The following is a 17845-nucleotide window of genomic DNA, read 5'->3' as shown; positions in this document are numbered from 1 at the left end:
ATATGGGCTGATAGCTAGCTACTGTATATGCAGTATAACAGCTAAGTACATGTCAAAGTGTTGTGATTAAGCTTGAACAATGACTACTAGTTCATGTATAAGTTTATAATAGTATGTGTCCTCACGGCGACAACCTCTGAATTCGCCATCTATACCCCCCCTCCTCCCCATCCTCTTTATGCACCCTCACATACCGGAATCGGTCATGCAACCGACTGCGCCGACCCTGCCAGAACTCCACGGACTCAGGGACCAAGCGCATTCCTCCCCAAAACGGAGGCAAAGGGATCTGCTCAACCCCCGCAAACCGTTCCTCCATCTCCTTAACTCGCTTCTCTAGTAGCGCCCGCCCATCATCGATGTCCGTCGCATCCACATCCCCGGGGACCTGCATCTGCGGACACGACGACGGGTCCAGGCTCTTGCGCCGACGATCCAAGAGCAACTCCGGCTCCATAGACCACAGCACCTTGCTCTGCCAGCTCGCCCATGCTCCGATCTGGCTCCCTCGTTCCCGAGTACGCCAGTACATCTCACTCTCGTCGCGACTGAGCGGCTCGACAAGACCCTCGATGCGCACCTGACGCTCTAGATTCGACCAGCAGAATGTCAACGCCGCCCATTTGTTGCCCTCCTGTAGTCCGGCCTGGAGAGACTCATCCTGGCCTGGCTCGGGCATGGCGCTGAGCGTGTCCTCGCCGTCTGCGTGGTTGCCGAATACTTGTCCGCCTTTGCCTTCTCGACTGCCCCAGTTACTGTATACTACCCAGCCTCGCTCGTCCAGTTCCTTGAGGTATACGACACGGGCGCTCACACGGCCCGAGGGCATGCTGGCTGTAGCTAGGGTGCAGGTCTCAGGTGCGGATGACGGAAGGAGACGAGGATCGCGGAACCAGTTGTGGAATTGGTGGAGGGGATTGGTCGGGTGCATCTGGGAGATGGTGAGGGGCGGGTTACTCACGAACTGGTGAGCGCGGGCAGGGTGGGAAACGATCTCATTTTCAGTCACCGAGTCGGGGGTCGATGCGTTCGAGCGAAGGGCTTCTGCGGCGAGACGAGAGATGGGCGCTGGTGCTGTTGTGACTCCGATGGCTGTAGCGGATGGATCGGGCGTCTCGGTGGGGGTGATTTTGGGCTCGGAGGTGGTCTGGATGTCTCCTGGAGCGACTATATGTAGTGAGTAATTAGGATCCCTTGAAATATACTGCGAAAACGTACAGATCAGCTTCTTGGGATGTTTTGCCTCGTGGCTGGGCCCATCGGGCAGTGATCCAGGATTCATCGTAGAGGTACGGCCGGAGCTGTAATGATGACACCAGGTGACTGATTGTAGCTGACGGAGGGATTGTTGAAGAGATAGACGCAGGCGATAAGGATGCATCGACTGGTCGTGCGATGCTCAATTGCCGGAGTCAGTCAAAGAAGTGAAGATGGGCTGATCAAAGAAGTGGGAGGAAGCGATGCGGAGGGCGGCGGGGTCATGCAGTCATTCGCGGCCAAAACACCAGCAGCCGGCTCGGCACCTCAACGTCACCATCTATTGGATCTACATCTACATCTACATCTGCAATAGATAAATCGAGATCTATGCGGAAAATATGCTGGAAATATTTTATCGTCCATTCATATAGACACTAAAGAGCTGAGAGGATCTATCGAAACACATCAAATCATGGTATATACAAGCCAGTCCCAAATGCTGCCACAACGCCTGTGCCAGTTCGCTAAATGCTTTCAAGTCTCAAATAAATCAACAATATCAATCAGCCAGCACAAGTTGCCCTCCCAAATGCCTCTGCCGAGACCATCGGGCTGGAAAAAGCCGAAAAGCAGGGATCCAGCCCTGGTGAATTAAAACCGGATAGTGATTCAGTCAATAAGGTTTTGTAATCCGCGAAAATCAAAAAGGATGGCAACTTTTGTTGGATGTAAAACAAAACACTGTGAGAGAACACTCTACAGAGCAGCGACAGCAGGTCCCGTGCCCACCAGATCGGCGATCTTGCTGGCCACAGCCGGGGGATACCCGCGAGAGAGCATCTCCTGCACGGTGCGCGAGGCTCCCTCCCGGTCGTTGTTGGCCAGGAAGGCCCGGGTCATCGCTTCGTAGGTGCTAGGCTCCCGCTTCTCAATGCCGATGCTGTCATACACCGTCTTAGCCTGAGCCACGCTGCCCTCCGTAGCCCATCCGTGGATGAGAGTGTTGGCAATGTAGGCAGTCATCTCCACTCCACGGCGGGCCATGTCCCGGACGATCTCCTCGGTCTGTGCGACCTGGTGGTTGGCCACCATAGCCTCCAGAAGGGCTTGGTACAGACAGGGCTGCATCCGCACCTTGCGCTCCTCCGCAACAGACTTGAACACAGCGTGAGCAGCTTCCATGTCGTGCATCACACATCCCTTGGCGTGGATGAGGGACGCGTAGTGGACGGCATCAGGTCGCTGGCCAGCAGCCTTGATGGTCTCGAGGACCTTCTCAGCCGCGGGCATGTCCACGGGCTCCAGAGAGGCGTGAGCGTCGATGAGCAGCTTGTAGGTGTGCATAGTGGGTTGGATGTTCCGGGTCAGCATGCGCTCGTAGTAGGCCAGAACCTTGCTACGGTCCCGCTTGGTGTTGAGGAAGTACTGGATCATCGAGTTGTACGGGGCCGGGCGCGGCTTGTAGTTGGGCATGGACTCCATCTCCTCGAACATCTCCTCGGCAAAACGCTCGTCGCTGACCCGGCAGAGGGCGTTGACGATCGTTCCATAGGTGACACTCGTCGGACGGACTCCGTTGGCACGCATCTCGGCAAAGTAAAGCAGGCAGTCATCAATCCGGCGGGCCTTGCCCAGCTTACCGATGAGCGCGTTGTACAGGAACGAAGTAGGCTCCACTCCCTCGGCCACGGCGCGGTGGAAAATCTTCAAGGCCTCGGTGGCTTCGTCGAACGTCTTGGTGGATTCCTTGAGGGTGGTGATGTAGAGACCGAAGGTGTTAGCAGAAGGAGCCGAGCCAAGTTCGAGAAGCTCCTGGTGGAACTTGGAGGCTTGGCTGCGGTCGCCCAGAGTCAGGCACGACGCCACCATGGCATCCAGGATCGAAACCCAGCCGTACTTGACGGCGCTGTACTGAGGAAGAAGAGGCACATCGCGTCTAGCCATGCTCAGGATCTCGTAGGCCAGATCGACCCGGTTGCACTTGGTAGCGGCCGTGATCATTTTGGCGTACGTGATGTAGCGAGGGTGACGACCGTTGCGGCGCATGTTGCGGACCCGAGAAAGAGCGTCGTTCAGGTGAGCCTCCAGCTTGCCACTGGTGCTCTCCAGCTCGTCGGAGATCATCGACGATCCGCGGAAGTCGGTGGCGTAGGCGTAAGGGTCAAACGAATCATCGGTGGAGGACATGGGGGTCATCGTCGACACATCCGAGCTGGGAGAGTGGCGGCCGCTCATGAAGGAGGACGGGCTGGAGGTCAAAGCCAAGTGGTCGTGCCATCTCTTGACCATGTCCGGCCGGCTGTTGAACAGCTTGCCGACGGCCTGGTCAACGACACGAGTAGTGGCAGCATCCATGGGCAACCCGGTAGCCAGAGCAATGTCGAGCATGTGAGAGAAACGAATGGGGTGAGCCACGTCGAACATAGCGCTGTGGTTGAGCAGCATGCCAGCCTGAACCTGGAGGGCAAGCATGAGATCGCGGGCGTTCAGTTGAGAGATACCGATGGGACCAAGGCTGGCGACGACATGTTCAGCGACAGGGGAGATCAGGCCTCCGTTCTCGACCATCGACCACAGGAGAGACATGGCAGCTTGAGGAGAGAGGACAGCCGCTGTCTGCACAAGAACGCGACCGATGAGATGAAGGCTTTCGTTGATCTGTTCACGGATGGGGTTCAGAACAGAGTTGTCAGCGACGGCGGAAGCGTTGCGGACACGAGCAAACATATTGCGAGCTTGAACCAAGGCTTCCTCGATCTGACCACTCTTCAACAGTGCCACCGCATACATGGCAGTCGGCTGGACCATGTCCGGTGTTGCCTGACCGGTGGTGTTCAGGGTGAGCCACACAGCCCGGGCAGCTGACACATTGCCCTGACGTACATGCAAGGCGAGCATCGAGACGGCGGGCTTCTGACGAATGGTCATGTCGGTGGGGAGAGCATCGTATGCTTCGGAAGCTGTCTGCAGATTACCCGCATCCGCCGCGGCAATGCAGATCTGGGACATGGCATGATCGAGGGCTCCATCGCGCAACCGGGTCTTGGCCTGATCCAACGCCCGCCCGTACTCGCCCGACGTGAGCGCATGCTGCACCAGCCCATCCTGCACCACGGCCGATTCCAAGGCTTGCTGACGCGCCTCACGGTTCTCGGTCACTTCCTCAAAGGAGGCCTGGATCCGCTCCAGGAATCGCAAAGCTTGCTCTTCCTTCCCGCAGACCAGGTACGCCCGGACCAGAGCAGCGTACACCTGACCATCCAACCGCTGCACAATGCAGAAGGTTCCGTTATCGTCCGAAACCGCCAAACCCTTGTATTCGTTGTAACATTCCACAGCGCTCTGCAGATCTCCCGTGGAGGCAAAGGCATCAATCATGGACGGGAAAATCGAAGCGTGCGGGGTCACATTGTGGGACTCCATATGCCCATACACTCGGATCATGTCTTCGACTTGGCCCTCCTTTGCACAGGCGTTAATCAGATGGCGGTAGGTGTCGAGGGGGAAGACGATATCGGCATGACGCGTGGCGGCAGTGTTGAACAACTTCATGGCAATTCCCAAAGAGTGATCCTCGGCGAGAATAGCGCGCTCCAGCTCACTGGAGTGCAACATGAACTTGCCCGGCTCCTCCATACCACCATAGCGAACACGCTCCTGCTCCAGCATGCCCTTAGACTTGATGGCATCGTTGGCACGGACCACAAAAAGCTGCACCAGAGTTTGGTAGGTCTGCTCGTCGGGAACTACCCTGCGACGAAGCATGTCCGAGTAGACATCCAGGGCCTTCTGAATAGCCTGAGCAGTATCGCCATGAAGTTGAATGGCCGATTCGAGAAGAGCATTGTAGGCACCGACCGTAGGTGTAAGACCGTCCCGCAGAAGCGTTGCAAATGCTCCGGGAATTTCAGCGTATTTCTTGCCCGATGCCAAATCGGTGATGTGCTCTGACGCAAGGCGGCTATGCTCGGAGGAGGCATCGGCGACAGCAGCAACATCCGGCGGCAAGTCAGGGAAAGCTTCCGTATCCGTGTTCTCCTTGGCTTCGGAAGCCTCATCGACCTGAGCCTGTTCCTCCTGTATTTGAATCTCCCGGGCTACAGCTTCTTCAACCTTGGCACTGACATCTGCGTTGGCGGACGCCTTGGTGATATGAGGCGAATTCTGGAAGTTGTTGTCGGTCGAGGGCAGGTTGTCGGACTCTTTCGATTTGACGCCATCCTCGTTCAAGGACGGCTTCCAGCCAACCTTCCTTTTCAGTTGCATCTGCTTCCAGTCACTGTCGTCGCCCGTCTGCTGGGCATGCTGCCAGGCAGCATAGTAGGCAGCCAAGCCCAAATCGCCGGAGCCCGAGGTGCCCTGGCTGGCCTTGGCGCCCGCACCGGACGAGCTAGATGGCTGGAAAACATTTTGTAGTTGCGTCGTCCGAGATAGCTTAGCGGCGGGTTGACTGGCAATCTGGTTGAATGTGGTGGTCGACGCGTATGACGACTGCGACGCCGCGACTACGGATTGAGCATAGCCATGAGTAAAGGCTTTGGTGAAACTCTGACGCGCGAGGTGGGTAAACGGCTTGAAGACCATTTATCTAGCGGGTGACCTCTTCAGAGGGAAGAGGCAATGCTGGTGAAAATGTCAGTGACTGTGTCCATACGTGGTATTTTCTGATAGTTCGGATTTTGTGTGCCTTTTGTCCGAAGACGCCACGGGAAAGCGTACCTTGCAATCAAAATAATAATGAAGATGCAGGTTCATTTGACGACGTCAGGTCGCCAAAGGAACGCGCGGGATAAAGGAGGGAGGGGGATAGAAGGGAGAAGAATGAGATTTGGCGAAAAGCCTTTCAGTGACAAGAGGATGAGAATTCAGTAGCTGCAGAGCGTGTGGAGGGAAATGCTGGGTATTTCAAAGCCGCCGGAAAGCTGATCTGTATCGCCGGGCGTGCCTAAAGCGGGTTAGCGCCGATCCTATCCCGACTTTTCCTGTTTCGAGACTAGGTACTTTTGCGGACCAATGGGAAGACGGAGAATTGAGTTTTTCACTGGGGCGCGGAATGAGGAACCCTCACAACAAGCTGAAAGGGGAAAACTAATTGTATTGTCGGTCTTGAATGTATTAGTGATGGGAATTAGTATATGTGGGGAAGACATTGAGTATTACCGAGAAGAAGGGCCTCTGGGCTATAAATTTGTAGACTTCGTCCGTTTATCCGTTAAGAGGGGTAAAGAACAAGAAAAACGCCCCTACGGAAAATTAAGGAACAGTGTCTTAAGTAGTTACAAAGTCAAAAAAGGAGTACGACCATGAGCCATGGACGAACAAGAAAATGAGTAAGAAAAAGTAAAAAAATCCTACGAAAATTTCTCTCCGGCATCCACAGGCACACGAAACAAGAAAACAGAGGGCAGAAACAGAAGCAACGTCAGCCTTCGAGAAGCGTCGTTGTTGCCTGAGGCGCAGGAGGAGCGGGAATTCCCAAAAGGAGCTGATCAGGTGGTCTCACGGCAAGCCCCGGATCGTAAGCCAGACCCAATCGGGGCACGCGACACACTGGGGCCGTAGGGAAGAACAGGAGCGCCATTTTCTGGATCCTCCCCTGGCGTCTTCCATTTGCCATTCTCTGCCATTAGAATGGGTTTCTGCCACTGTCTGTCACTGTTCGGACCAGTCTGGCCGGCCCGCTCCTCTCTCAGTGAGTCACCCTCCGTTCCGGCTCTTTTTCTTCGGGCCCGGAGTTTGACTGCCAGACCCCGACAGCCCGCCGGACACCCGGATGGCCGACTCTCCGTCTTGGGTTTGGCTCTCCCCAAAGGGATGACGGACCCTTGCCCTGTGGTCTCAGATCGCGAGACGTATTTACGGCGTAGTCCCAGGCTAATCTCCGTGTGGAAGACACTGTGGCCTCTATTAAGGAGACTGCTAATTGGTCCCTTTGATCAGATACGAACTGTTGACCTGGTCTCTGGTCCCGGACCCCTGGTACACAGTCCGTTGACGGAAGTCAATTTAGGGGGTACCTTAAAATCGGGTGTGAGAGGACGATAGATGGAGGAGCGTGACCGAGCAGATTATGAGCTGTTACCACTGACCTTCTCGGTCCCTCTCCCAGCATGGCTCTTGCTCCGTGATGAGCCTGCAGCATCACTTAAGACAGCACGATGTGACGGGATAAACTGCATCCTTTGAAGCTGCTGCCTATCAAACACTCTGGCATCAGATGACAGTACGGAGAAGTTAGATTGTTATCTACGGAGGACACCCATGCAGTAACTCTACACTGCCACCACCGGATGTCACTCTTCCGCTGACGTAGATGCGATTGCTGCTCTAGCGCATAGGGCTATCTACCATGACGACAGTTCTGAGTACAAAGTACGGAAGAGATAGCCATAGGCTAATTTTCGAGTCAAATCTCCGGAGTAAGTTGGCGGGTAATCTATCAACAGTAATCAGATGCAGATCACGGGACCAGACTTGGATGACAGCCACTCGTCAAGCCACACCTGGAGAGCTCTAGCCACAGTTTGCCTGTTTGGAAGGAAATGAGTGGAAAGTGGCACATCAACATGTCAACCAGTTCAGTTCACCTCAACAGTCAACAACTGACAGACGCTGGATGCCGCTGCAGCTCTACACATATTTCCGATCTTCGGCTACCAGACGCAGGTCAGTCAGTCAGTCATCATGCATCCGCTCTGGGCCTCTTCCTTATCCTTTTTTCTCCTTGCAGGTAGTCTCTCCCCGCAAGACTTGTAGACTTCCCCCTCTAAGCGGGGCTCCTCCATATTGACGGAGTTCGCAAACTGTTCCAAGCCCCGATTTGCTTTTGCAGCCCTTTGCAATTACCAACCCATTGGATTATTCACCGACCACGCTTACTGGTCTGACAGTGCGTACATTATCTCCCTGAATATCAGCTTGCAGTTTGGTTGGGGTTATATACTAACCGTCTCGCCCCTTTAGTTCCTCCCCCGTGCCAGACGGAATAGAGCGCCCACTCCTTCGTGATACCCGAACCGCACACTCTCCTCGCTTCCCCTCATGTCCTACAAAGCTCCCACAGTAACGGCGGTGTCCGCCCCTGGAAAGGTCCTTCTCACCGGCGGCTACCTAGTCCTGGACCGCGATTACACCGGCACAGTCTTCGCCCTCGACGCTCGTATCCATGTCGTTGTTCAGCAACTGAGAAGATCTCACCGCAGTGGTATGTCCGGACTCGAACACAAACCAGGGATGGTGCGGAAATAACTGAAGATGAGGCTGCAGATGAACAAGCTAGTGAGGACGTAATCGTCGTTCGTTCCCCGCAGTTTGTCGACGCGGTGTGGGAGTATGGCATTCAGCGTTGCGATAACGGAGGTGGGGTCAAGGTCGTACAGAAGAACGACGGGTGAGGTGCATAGACTCGCATTTGGAGCAACCAGGGCTAAGTTTGCAGCAGACGAGCAAACCCGTTTGTCGAAACCTCTCTCAACTACGCCTTGACGTACATTAGCTACGTGGCCGCCTCGAAAGACTTCGGTTCTCTTTCCATCACGATCCTTGCCGATAACGACTACTACTCGGAAACCGCCTTCTCCAAAATCTCCAGCCTCCAGTCTCCGGGACGATTCGTAAACTTTGGCGTGCCCCTGCATGAAGCACACAAGACCGGATTGGGCTCATCCGCAGCCCTGGTCACCGCTTTTGTATCCGCTCTAGTCATTCATCGCACCCTGCAGCCCGAGGACCTCGGGGCTGCTCGCGAGAAGCTGCACAACCTGGCGCAGGCCGCTCACTGTGCAGCACAAGGCAAAGTGGGATCTGGGTTTGACGTGGCGGCAGCGATCTACGGTTCCTGTCTGTACCGGCGGTTCTCGCCGTCCATCTTGGAGTCAGTCGGGGATGTTGGGTCATCAGGTTTCGAGGAGCGCTTGTTTGCGATCGTCGAAGATGCCGACCCCAAGCATTCGTGGGATACGGAGTGTCTGGATTTCGGCATGAAGCTTCCCCGGGGAATGCAGATGGTTTTGTGTGATGTCGAATGCGGCTCTCAGACCCCGTCCATGGTCCGGAAGGTTTTGGAATGGCGCAAGCAGAACCCGGAAGAGTCCCTGATGCTATGGCAGGCTCTTCAGTCCAACAATGATCGACTGTGCTTGGAGCTGAAGCAGCTATCCCAGAGCCCAGATGCGGAAGCCCCGAACGGCTTCGACGATACTCGTCGTCTTATCGAACGCTCTCGGGACCTCATCCGCACCATGACCCAGAAGGCCGGGGTTCCTATCGAGCCCAAGGTGCAAACCGAACTACTTGATGCCATCACCAGCATCGAGGGTGTTGTCGGCGGGGTCGTCCCCGGCGCCGGTGGGTACGATGCCCTGGCCGTGCTCATCGAGGACAAGGCGGATGTCATCCAGCGTTTGACTCAGCTCTTTGAGACGTGGGAGAGCAAACTGGAAGATGACTTCGGGGGCAAGATCGGGAATGTCCGCCTTCTCGGGGTGCGCCATGGTTCTGCCGGTGTGCAGAATGAGTCGTTGGACCAGTATGCAGGGTGGTTCTAGCCCTCTGCTGGTCTGAGGTATACTATATTACCACGAGTGCATTGTTAGCATGAACATGACCATGCATGAGCGAAAATATCACTATCACATGCCTTAATAATAGAGACGATCATTTCCTCTCATACACTCATTAATCTTATCAAAAAGTTTACCATCAGCATTCTTCTAACCCTCATTCATCCAACATCATACTATCATCCCCATCTATCTATCCATCTACCATCCCTACCAACCCCCCAAATCCACCAACCCAGGCACATACAAAAAACTCGCCAAATCCCACCCTTCAAGATCATCCTACATGAAACCAACAACAATTAGCCCTCATTCCAGAAACAACAACCCAAACTCAAGTAATGACTTACCAATCCCATCCCAATCCCCAACCCCTCTTCCATCTCATCCAACCCCCCAGCACCAGCACCAGCACCAGCACTAGCACTAGCACTATCCGGCGTAACAAACATCCCCAACCCCTCCGCAATACCTTCCTTTTCCATCCCCCTCAACATCCCCACTCCATCCCTCAAACACCCCCTAACAGCCTCATACACCACCCCCTGCACATCATCCCCAGCACCCGCACCATCTTCCAAAGCCCTGATCTGCGCCACCAGCGCCTGAGAGATAATATACCGTTTCAGCGCCGGCGACTTCCCATGCATTTTCAGAACGTGTGCGCTCTGCAGGGCGAGGTTCTCGAGGGTGTGCAGGATGGGGGTTCGTATTGTTGATGATAGCAGAAATAAGGGACTGGGTCTACTACTAGTACTAGTACTATTATTATTATGATTGTTGGGGTTGTTTGTGGTATCCGGGGCCTCCTCTATCTGGGTGATGAGTTCCAGCGCCAGCGTGCAGATTACATCGAGGTTTAGCGGGCCGCGGAGGGGACCGCGGGCTGTGAGGGTTAGGAGGGGGAAGTCGTTGTCGAGGGGAGTGAAGGAGGTGGTGGTTGGGGCGAACGAGGCGATTGTGAGGGCGGATTCGAGACATAGTTTCCGGGAATAGTGGTATTGAGGGGTTATGTGGGCGGCGCGGGCGAAGGGGAGGTGTAGGTGGAGGATGTAGCGGGTTAGGGTTGTGAGGAGGTGGGAGTGGTGGAATGATTGGGGTGATGTGGTGGTAGTGGTGATGGTGTGGCAGGTGGTGCGGAGTTTGGTGGTCAGGTCGAGGGCCTTTTGGTAGGGGATATTGTTGGGGCTGTGGATGAGGTGGATCGTTTCAGCGCGGAGGGTGAAGGAGTCGTGGAGAAGGAGTTGGAGGGATGTGTCTGTGTGGGTGGTGGTGCTGGGGTGGGGAGTTGGGGAGTGCTTGAGGTCTGGGTGGATGTCGGTGTCGTTGAGGTTGGATGGGGGCTTGGTGTCGAAGTATGGGATGGGGATGGGGGAGGCGGATTCGAGGGAGGACTGGAGGGTTAGTTCGAGGACGGTGGTCCAGATACGGGCTCGCATTTCGGATTGGAATGGGGAGAGAGATGGGAAGTGGGCTGAGTCGCGGTGCAGGCCCATGGCTGTGGCTGTCTGTAGGAGGGAAGCGGCGGAGAGGTATAGAGATGGGCCTGGGGATCCCAGTTGGCGGGCGAGGAGGAGTAGGCAGAAGATCTGGAGGCCGTCCAGGTTGAAGGTGTTCTTTTCGGTTGGGCCTGTGAGCCACCATTGGGCGGCGTAGATCCAGGTTTGGATGAGTCGAGTATCGTATTCTTTGCCGGCTTTGCCTCGTTGTGGGTGGAAAATTGTGCCGATGGCGAGGATCAATGCCAGCTTCATGAGGAATGGAGTGGGTGTTGTTGGAGGGTGGTCCCAGAATTGCTGGTATTCTTTGTTGAAGGATGGTATGTGGACGATGCGATAGATGCTTTCGAATGTTCGTAGGTAGCATTGCACCAGCTCATCGCACACCGATCTGGTTGGGATGGTAGAGAGCAGGTCTGGCACAGGGTCGTTCAACCGGGGACTCTGTGCTGCCTTCACTGATCCACGGAGGTAACGAAGCTCCTTGATTTGAGCAGTCAGCTCTGCCTTGAGCTCGGGGCATAGTGGCTGGGGACCCCGAGTTTCCATTGAGCCTACGAGTTGGAGCTACGTATAGTTAGTCTTCATCCAATCCATCATGGAGACAGGGCTCGCACCTTATCCATCGTGTGCATGTAATGAGTTGGTCCAAACAGCTTCATCTTCTTGGAACTGGAGTGTAGTCGAGGAGGCGCTGCAGCAATGGCCAGTTCTCCTTTCGGTGCTTGGCTTGATTGCGTACGTAGTAGTCGCTGCTCCAGGCTCTGGACCTTGTCGCACAGCTCTCGAAGTGCCTGCTGGATATCAGGTTCTGGCCGTGCTATGTCCGGGCTGGTTAATTGTTCCTCCAGACGCTGTAAACGAAGCTGGAGGTCACGGATCGTTGATCCTAACTGCGACGAGAAGCATTCCTTGCTACCGCATTGAGGTCCAATGTGTGGCGTCTCGTCCAGGGACACCGTTGAGCCATCTGGCATCCCAGATGGCAGCGGGTGGCCCCGTGCATTGCGCTGCGGCTCATGCGAGATAAGGGGAGATGCTTGGTGATCAGTCGGTGACGGAGAACGACTGACCCGACGATAAGAGCAACCCAAAGATGAGCGAGCTCGTGTGCAAGGCCCACAGGGTACATTGCGGTCACAGCGAACCTTGCGTTGGCGGCATTGCTCACACGATTTGGCGGGCCGGCGACGTTTGCGAGGTTCGGTGTCGGTCATGGATGCCGTATGCAGCTGGATGGTGTTAGTCTGGACATACCATAGATAACAGGGGTAATAGGACCCAAATTAGTACATACAGAATGGCAATTGCCTAAACCAGCTTGCTTGCTCACAGGAGCTGATGATAGTGATTATGTGATGGTGGTGATGTTCATGGTGAGGCTGACTGAAGTCAAAAGCCGAGAACTCGGTCTTTCCAACGCTAAAGACCGAGGCCGAGCCCGCGAAGGATTCTCGAACCCCGAACTTCACCAAGTATAAATCAATCATTCCACCATGGGGACATAGATTAGGTTACTATCGCCCAAAAAGACTATCACCTGTATGGATCACATCGAATATGCGTTCACCAACTCCCTATTTTAATCAGAACTACACTCGCCATCTCTATGCTCGGGGTTATGGCGCTCCAGGCTTCGGGCGGTTCGCCAAGGTTGCCATTGTCGGAACTGGTGTCTACTTTGTCTCTAAGAAGTTGTTCCAGTATGTTCCCTCATGCACACTATTGAACAGTAGGGCTAAATAGATCATGCATGCAGTCAATGGCATGTCCGTCCTGAGAATCCACAATCGAAGGTGGCTTGAGCTATTGGTTACTTGAACTCGATGGCGCTAGCGGAAGGAAGAACTATTAGAGTTTGGATCTGCAGGTTAAAACATTTAAGTGTCCGGACTACAGGTATGTTTGCTTTTGATCCATGGGTCCTGCCGCTAGTCGTCTGATAGCCTTGATAATTTAGGTTTCTTGTAATAGATGCTTTGCAATAATTTGGGATCGTCGTTCAATGAATGATATCCATTGTTACCCTAATAAATGTATGGATTTGCATATTGTCAAAGACATGGTTTGATTGTTCATTTAGCAATCAAAAGGTATCAAACTGCCAAGAGCAAACAGATCTATAGATCACTCTATCGGACATAACATCTACACGCAGATGACCATAATACATCTCGAGGCTGCTCAACAACCACGCGTTAATTATGAACAAGTGCTTCCTCTTCCCTCACCTGGGACCATAGCCAAGAATCTTTGGAAAGAGCCACAATAAGCACCAAGTGCCAGATAATACACGCGTAAGCTTGGTTGTCCTGCAACGGCTCGGTAGAAAAATCAAAACAAAATGGTATAAAACTCATGTCCAAAGCATATCATCATGCGAAAAAATTTTCAAAGACCAGGTAATGGAAGGTGGTAGTGTGTGGTATACACCCTTTACAGCTGGGTAGGCTGGAACTGAGAGAACTCAGCAGACGCAGGAGGATCCTTCTCGGCGATTCTCTCCTCAGCCTTCTCCTCGTCGCCAAGAATTCCGTATTCAGCGGCCTTGGCCTCGATCTCTTCGTCGGTGAGCTTGGGCAGTTCCTTCGCTGCCCGGACGTAGCTCATGTTCTCAACATAACCCTTGGCGAAGATCAAATCGATCTCTTCCAGACTGCGACCGGCAGTTTCCGGGTAGAAGAACCAAATGACGGGGATGAAGAGACCGTTCCAGGCGGCGAAGAAGAGGTAGGTACCCCAACCAATGTGCTGGACCATGACAGGAGTGATCATGACAACTGTGAAGTTGAATAGCCAGTTGCTGCAAGTCGACACAGCATTCGCTTTGGATCTGGTCTTGAGAGGAGAGATCTCGGCCGGGTAGAGCCAAGGCAGGGGAAGCCAGGTGGCACCGAAGACACACATGTAAAGGAAGAAGCCAAAAACAGCTCCCTTAGCGCTCTCGGAATCACCGGGAATCAAGCATCCGAAAACAATAACCATAGCAGCACATTGACCATAGCTGCCTCCGAGGAACAGCTTACGCCGACCAATCTTCTCAATGAAGAACCAAGAGAAGGTGGCGAAGATAGCGTAACAGATCATGTTCACACCGCCAATCAGAAGGGCAAAGTCGTGAGATTGTCCGATAGACTGTTCCAGCAGCACGGGAAGATAGTAGATGACAGCATTGCATCCAGAAATCTGCTGGAAAAACTGGGAAGATGATCCTACAATCATCCGGCGGAAATGTTGGGAAGGACCACCGGTGAGCAGATCACGGAAACTAGCCTTGGAAGAACCGGACCTAAATACAATGTCAGTTTTTGCTAGCCATCAGACCTTATCGAGAAAGAACTTACGCTCTGATCGAGTCAAGCGTCAGTTGCTTCTCCAACTGGACATGAGGGTCATCAACTTCTGCATCTGCCAGCGCAGCAAGAACCCGGGTGCCTTCCTCAACCTTGCCGTGGGCGATCAAGTACCGAGGAGAGTCCGGAAGATACGTCATGCCGACAATGATCAAGATACCGAAGAAGATCTGGAATGCGATGGGGAAGCGCCAGACAAGATCAGGCGGGCCGTAGTGGGCACCGAAGTCAATCCAATAAGCGATCGCTGTTCCAATGGCGATAATACCACCCTCGATACAGATCAAGAGACCACGGTTGGTAGACTTAGAACACTCGGCTTGATAAGTGGGAATAGTCGAGGTGTTCATGCCGTTGCCGATACCAGTGATAACACGACCGAAGATGAACTGTAGCAGGGGGATATGGCCTGGCATGGCGGTAACCTGGATGATGACACCGATAATCATCACCCAAGCGCCTGAGATGACCATAAGACGGCGACCCAATGTTTCACCGAAGATCAAAGCGAAGACAGCACCGACGAGGCAGCCTGCAAGGCAAGGATTAGTGACTTGACATACATTTTATGCCGATGTGACATTTACTGACCAACTTCGTAGACAGCAGTGACAGTGGCCTGCATGACATTGTCGTTTCTGGTAGCCGTGAAGACATTATTGAACGCGGCGTCCGAGATAATACCAGACATTACACCCTCTAGAGTGATAGTGGTTAGTAGCTTACCCTTGCATGGTTACATACTGGGATCGACAACTTACGATCGTAACCGAAGAGCAGAAACCCCATCGTAGCAATGCCTGATAGAAACAGGGATAGTTTCCGGCCAGACATGCCAGCGTACTTTGGGGGCGCCATGATGCCGAGTCGATCAAACCAAACAGCGCTGGGACTGCGCACGAAATCCGGGGAACTGGGGTAGGAGGAGATGGGGAAAGAGGGAAAAGGAAGGAAGAGTGATCGAGAAAAAGGCGACAGCGGAGAGGAGACGAACTGGCAGATGTAGCAGACTTAAAAGAATGGAAAACCGCATGCGGCCACCGACAGTGGAGCGCAACTTGAGCCGTCCCAGAGGGGGGCACACCCACGGGGAAAGATTGGAAGCGTCTTAGCCCTCCACATCTCAGCGGATTCACCCATGGGTATGGACCTGCGACTGACATCACAGGCCAGTGGTGCGAATGGGCAACCGCCAACTGTCCACGACAGGATCTTCGGTGAGCAGCACGATGGTTTCGGGGCAGGTTGCGCGATGATGTGAGGATGATGCATTCCGAAGTGGATGATCGTCGGAAAGCGCAGCGAGTGATGCAACTTCATGGCGCCTGATAAACCGGATGGCCCACACAGGGTTCACTAGATCCCCACTTAGTGGAGGCAAGGCCCGTGCAAGGGCAGGTTTAGCGTGGGTCTTCTGGACATAATGGGCCTCCCTTGTCCCTGGAAGCGTTTAACCTCTCTGAAGAGTTTTCAATCATCCACTCACAGACGGAAGGTGGATCTCGGTAGACTGTGATGCAGGCCACGGCCGCGGGTAGGCTTGAACACGGCTGGAGATCGCCACCGGGAACGGTCGCCAATCGACGGTGCCACCGAAGCTTTCCCGACCTCCCGCGGCATTCGGTCCAGTGGTACGACCAGCGGCCTACCCCATTTTTATTAATGCTTATCTTTATAATCATTCTTGAGCGGAGGGGGTGGAGATGATGGAGGGTGGTGGTGTGGTACTGCTGCTGGTCGGAGTCGTTTGTGTGTGGACGAACCGAACCTATCGGCCACAGCGGAATTCCTAGGCATCACCATACGCTGGCAGAGAAGCATTGGTATGCTGAGCATAGCAGGACCGAAGTGCGAGTGGAACCTTCGCCACTTTTTGCACAATGCGCTCGCTGCTTGAACCGAGGGTATTATCCCTTGGGGACACCATAAAAACAAACTGCACGCTATTCGTTAGTTTGATTTTCCTTTTGTTTTCCGTTTCGAGTCATTCTCCCAAGTTTTGTGGCCTTACCTCCAGCCAGTGGCTCACCCTCACATTCTTGTACTTGGTGTCATAGTGCATGCCTTGCGTTCCAGTCGATACACAATGTAAATGGCAATCTGGAAGTTGCAAGGTAAGGTCCATCACAGTCTCCTCTTCCGCAGCCTCTAGTCCACTTGGTATCTCGGGATCCCCGACCAACTTCGCAAGTGCTCCGTCATCCTTCGCAGCCGATTCTGGCCGCTCATCATCAACATTCTCGGCCCGGTGGAGCGACATAGTGGGTCCGGTTTTCTCCACTTTTTCATATAATATAACGCGTCTAAAAGGACCCGGGCAGCATGCAAGTCCATCTTTTTGGTGATATTGGACGTTCTCCGAGAGAAAAACCTGCAGGCCCCGGAACTCGGATTTCCTCGATTCCGTAAGGGATACTGTAACAGGCAGCCGGTCACCGAGGGGAGCGCCTCGCCTCGAAACGAGGATTCCACATTGAAGCAGCCCTTTCCAAGCCCGCGCAATGTATGCTGGTTCAGCGTCTTCCACGTCGTCTTCAGCTGGACAGTGAACCGTAGCAATAGCCTGCTTTTTTGCAAAGCTTCGCTTCAGAAAACCCGGGCACTCGACGCACGCGCGAACCCGGTACTGGACATGGGATTGTCGAATCTCGACTGATTCTGGTAGATGAGAGTGTAACACCATCTCAAATTCGTACGTATGTGTTCCAGCGGGTAGACGTTGATATTTTGGCCCTGCTGCCTTTCCGTGTGTTCCGTCCATACATAACGTGGACGGAGCTGCATTCCGCAGCTTGCGTTTATCCCTATGCCATGTGGACTTTCTTCCCTCGGACAGGGCGCTTGAATAGCAGGGAAGTGCGGGATCCGAGGCCTGTGGGCTAACCAAGGTCAACGTGCTATCTGTCACGGTCTGGGTGTCATGAAGCCCTGCGAGAGATCGTCATGGATTAGTTTCGAAGACAGATGGTCCTACAAGCAAGACGTTAGCCTCACCATGCGGCCATGTCACACGACTAGTCCCACGAAAATTCACAGTCAACCTTTTTACCGTCAGATTGTTTTTCAATCTTAACTGGCAGGTACCCCGAAGGACAGCCGGCTTGTTCGTAAACGTAGGCACAAATACCGCTGGTTCTGTGATGTTCAAGTCCAGGCTCAGGTCACTGGAGTCATCATGAGTGTAGAGCTTCCGAGTCGCCTTTTTTGCGATTGAGAGGGACTGTCGAAGCAT

General features: G+C 53.9%; 8 protein-coding genes across 8 annotated transcripts; 3 read left to right on the top strand and 5 right to left on the bottom strand.

The window, feature by feature from the left end:
- Positions 1-46: 46 nt before the first annotated feature.
- Positions 47-1436, bottom strand: BO85DRAFT_450752 (pyridoxamine-phosphate oxidase PDX3). Its single transcript, XM_025660452.1, has 2 exons — positions 1219-1436; positions 47-1167 (listed from the first exon to the last, which is right to left on the bottom strand). The coding sequence occupies exons 1-2, from the start codon at positions 1280-1282 to the stop codon at positions 122-124; spliced, it is 1110 nt and encodes a 369-aa protein (XP_025514022.1). The 5' UTR covers positions 1283-1436; the 3' UTR covers positions 47-121.
- A 161-nt stretch (positions 1437-1597) lies between these two features.
- BO85DRAFT_58480 (pentatricopeptide repeat protein) lies at positions 1598-6018 on the bottom strand. Its single transcript, XM_025665504.1, has 2 exons — positions 5920-6018; positions 1598-5823 (listed from the first exon to the last, which is right to left on the bottom strand). The coding sequence occupies exon 2, from the start codon at positions 5782-5784 to the stop codon at positions 1957-1959; it is 3828 nt and encodes a 1275-aa protein (XP_025514021.1). The 5' UTR covers positions 5785-5823; positions 5920-6018; the 3' UTR covers positions 1598-1956.
- Positions 6019-6812: 794 nt separating this feature from the next.
- BO85DRAFT_450750 (uncharacterized protein) lies at positions 6813-7371 on the top strand. Its single transcript, XM_025660451.1, has one exon. The coding sequence runs from the start codon at positions 6832-6834 to the stop codon at positions 7243-7245; it is 414 nt and encodes a 137-aa protein (XP_025514020.1). The 5' UTR covers positions 6813-6831; the 3' UTR covers positions 7246-7371.
- Positions 7372-8241: 870 nt separating this feature from the next.
- On the top strand, positions 8242-9746 carry erg8 (phosphomevalonate kinase; the record flags this gene model as incomplete). The annotated part of the gene is made up of 3 exons (XM_025656170.1): positions 8242-8404; positions 8467-8590; positions 8642-9746. The coding sequence occupies 3 exons, from the start codon at positions 8242-8244 to the stop codon at positions 9744-9746; spliced, it is 1392 nt and encodes a 463-aa protein (XP_025514019.1).
- A 172-nt stretch (positions 9747-9918) lies between these two features.
- BO85DRAFT_479042 (C6 zinc finger domain protein) lies at positions 9919-12608 on the bottom strand (the record flags this gene model as incomplete). Its single annotated transcript, XM_025662927.1, has 5 exons — positions 12558-12608; positions 11878-12492; positions 10112-11827; positions 10009-10043; positions 9919-9937 (listed from the first exon to the last, which is right to left on the bottom strand). Exons 2-5 carry the CDS (start codon positions 12475-12477, stop codon positions 9919-9921), a joined length of 2370 nt encoding a protein of 789 aa, XP_025514018.1. The 5' UTR covers positions 12478-12492; positions 12558-12608.
- Positions 12609-12681: 73 nt separating this feature from the next.
- BO85DRAFT_58239 (uncharacterized protein) lies at positions 12682-13039 on the top strand. Its single transcript, XM_025665503.1, has one exon. It carries the CDS (start codon positions 12821-12823, stop codon positions 13004-13006), a length of 186 nt encoding a protein of 61 aa, XP_025514017.1. The 5' UTR covers positions 12682-12820; the 3' UTR covers positions 13007-13039.
- Positions 13040-13696: 657 nt separating this feature from the next.
- On the bottom strand, positions 13697-15471 carry BO85DRAFT_460629 (putative MFS monosaccharide transporter; the record flags this gene model as incomplete). The annotated part of the gene is made up of 4 exons (XM_025661727.1): positions 13697-14549; positions 14605-15145; positions 15205-15312; positions 15375-15471. The coding sequence occupies 4 exons, from the start codon at positions 15469-15471 to the stop codon at positions 13697-13699; spliced, it is 1599 nt and encodes a 532-aa protein (XP_025514016.1).
- Positions 15472-16402: 931 nt separating this feature from the next.
- BO85DRAFT_375044 (uncharacterized protein) lies at positions 16403-17845 on the bottom strand (the record flags this gene model as incomplete). The annotated part of the gene is made up of 3 exons (XM_025656151.1): positions 16403-16549; positions 16625-17541; positions 17608-17845. 3 exons carry the CDS (start codon positions 17843-17845, stop codon positions 16403-16405), a joined length of 1302 nt encoding a protein of 433 aa, XP_025514015.1.

This window comes from Aspergillus piperis, assembly GCF_003184755.1.
Source record: "Aspergillus piperis CBS 112811 unplaced genomic scaffold BO85scaffold_13, whole genome shotgun sequence".
In the NCBI taxonomy this organism is placed as follows: Eukaryota; Fungi; Ascomycota; class Eurotiomycetes; order Eurotiales; family Aspergillaceae; genus Aspergillus; species Aspergillus piperis.
This window is presented reverse-complemented; position numbering and strand designations above follow the sequence as displayed.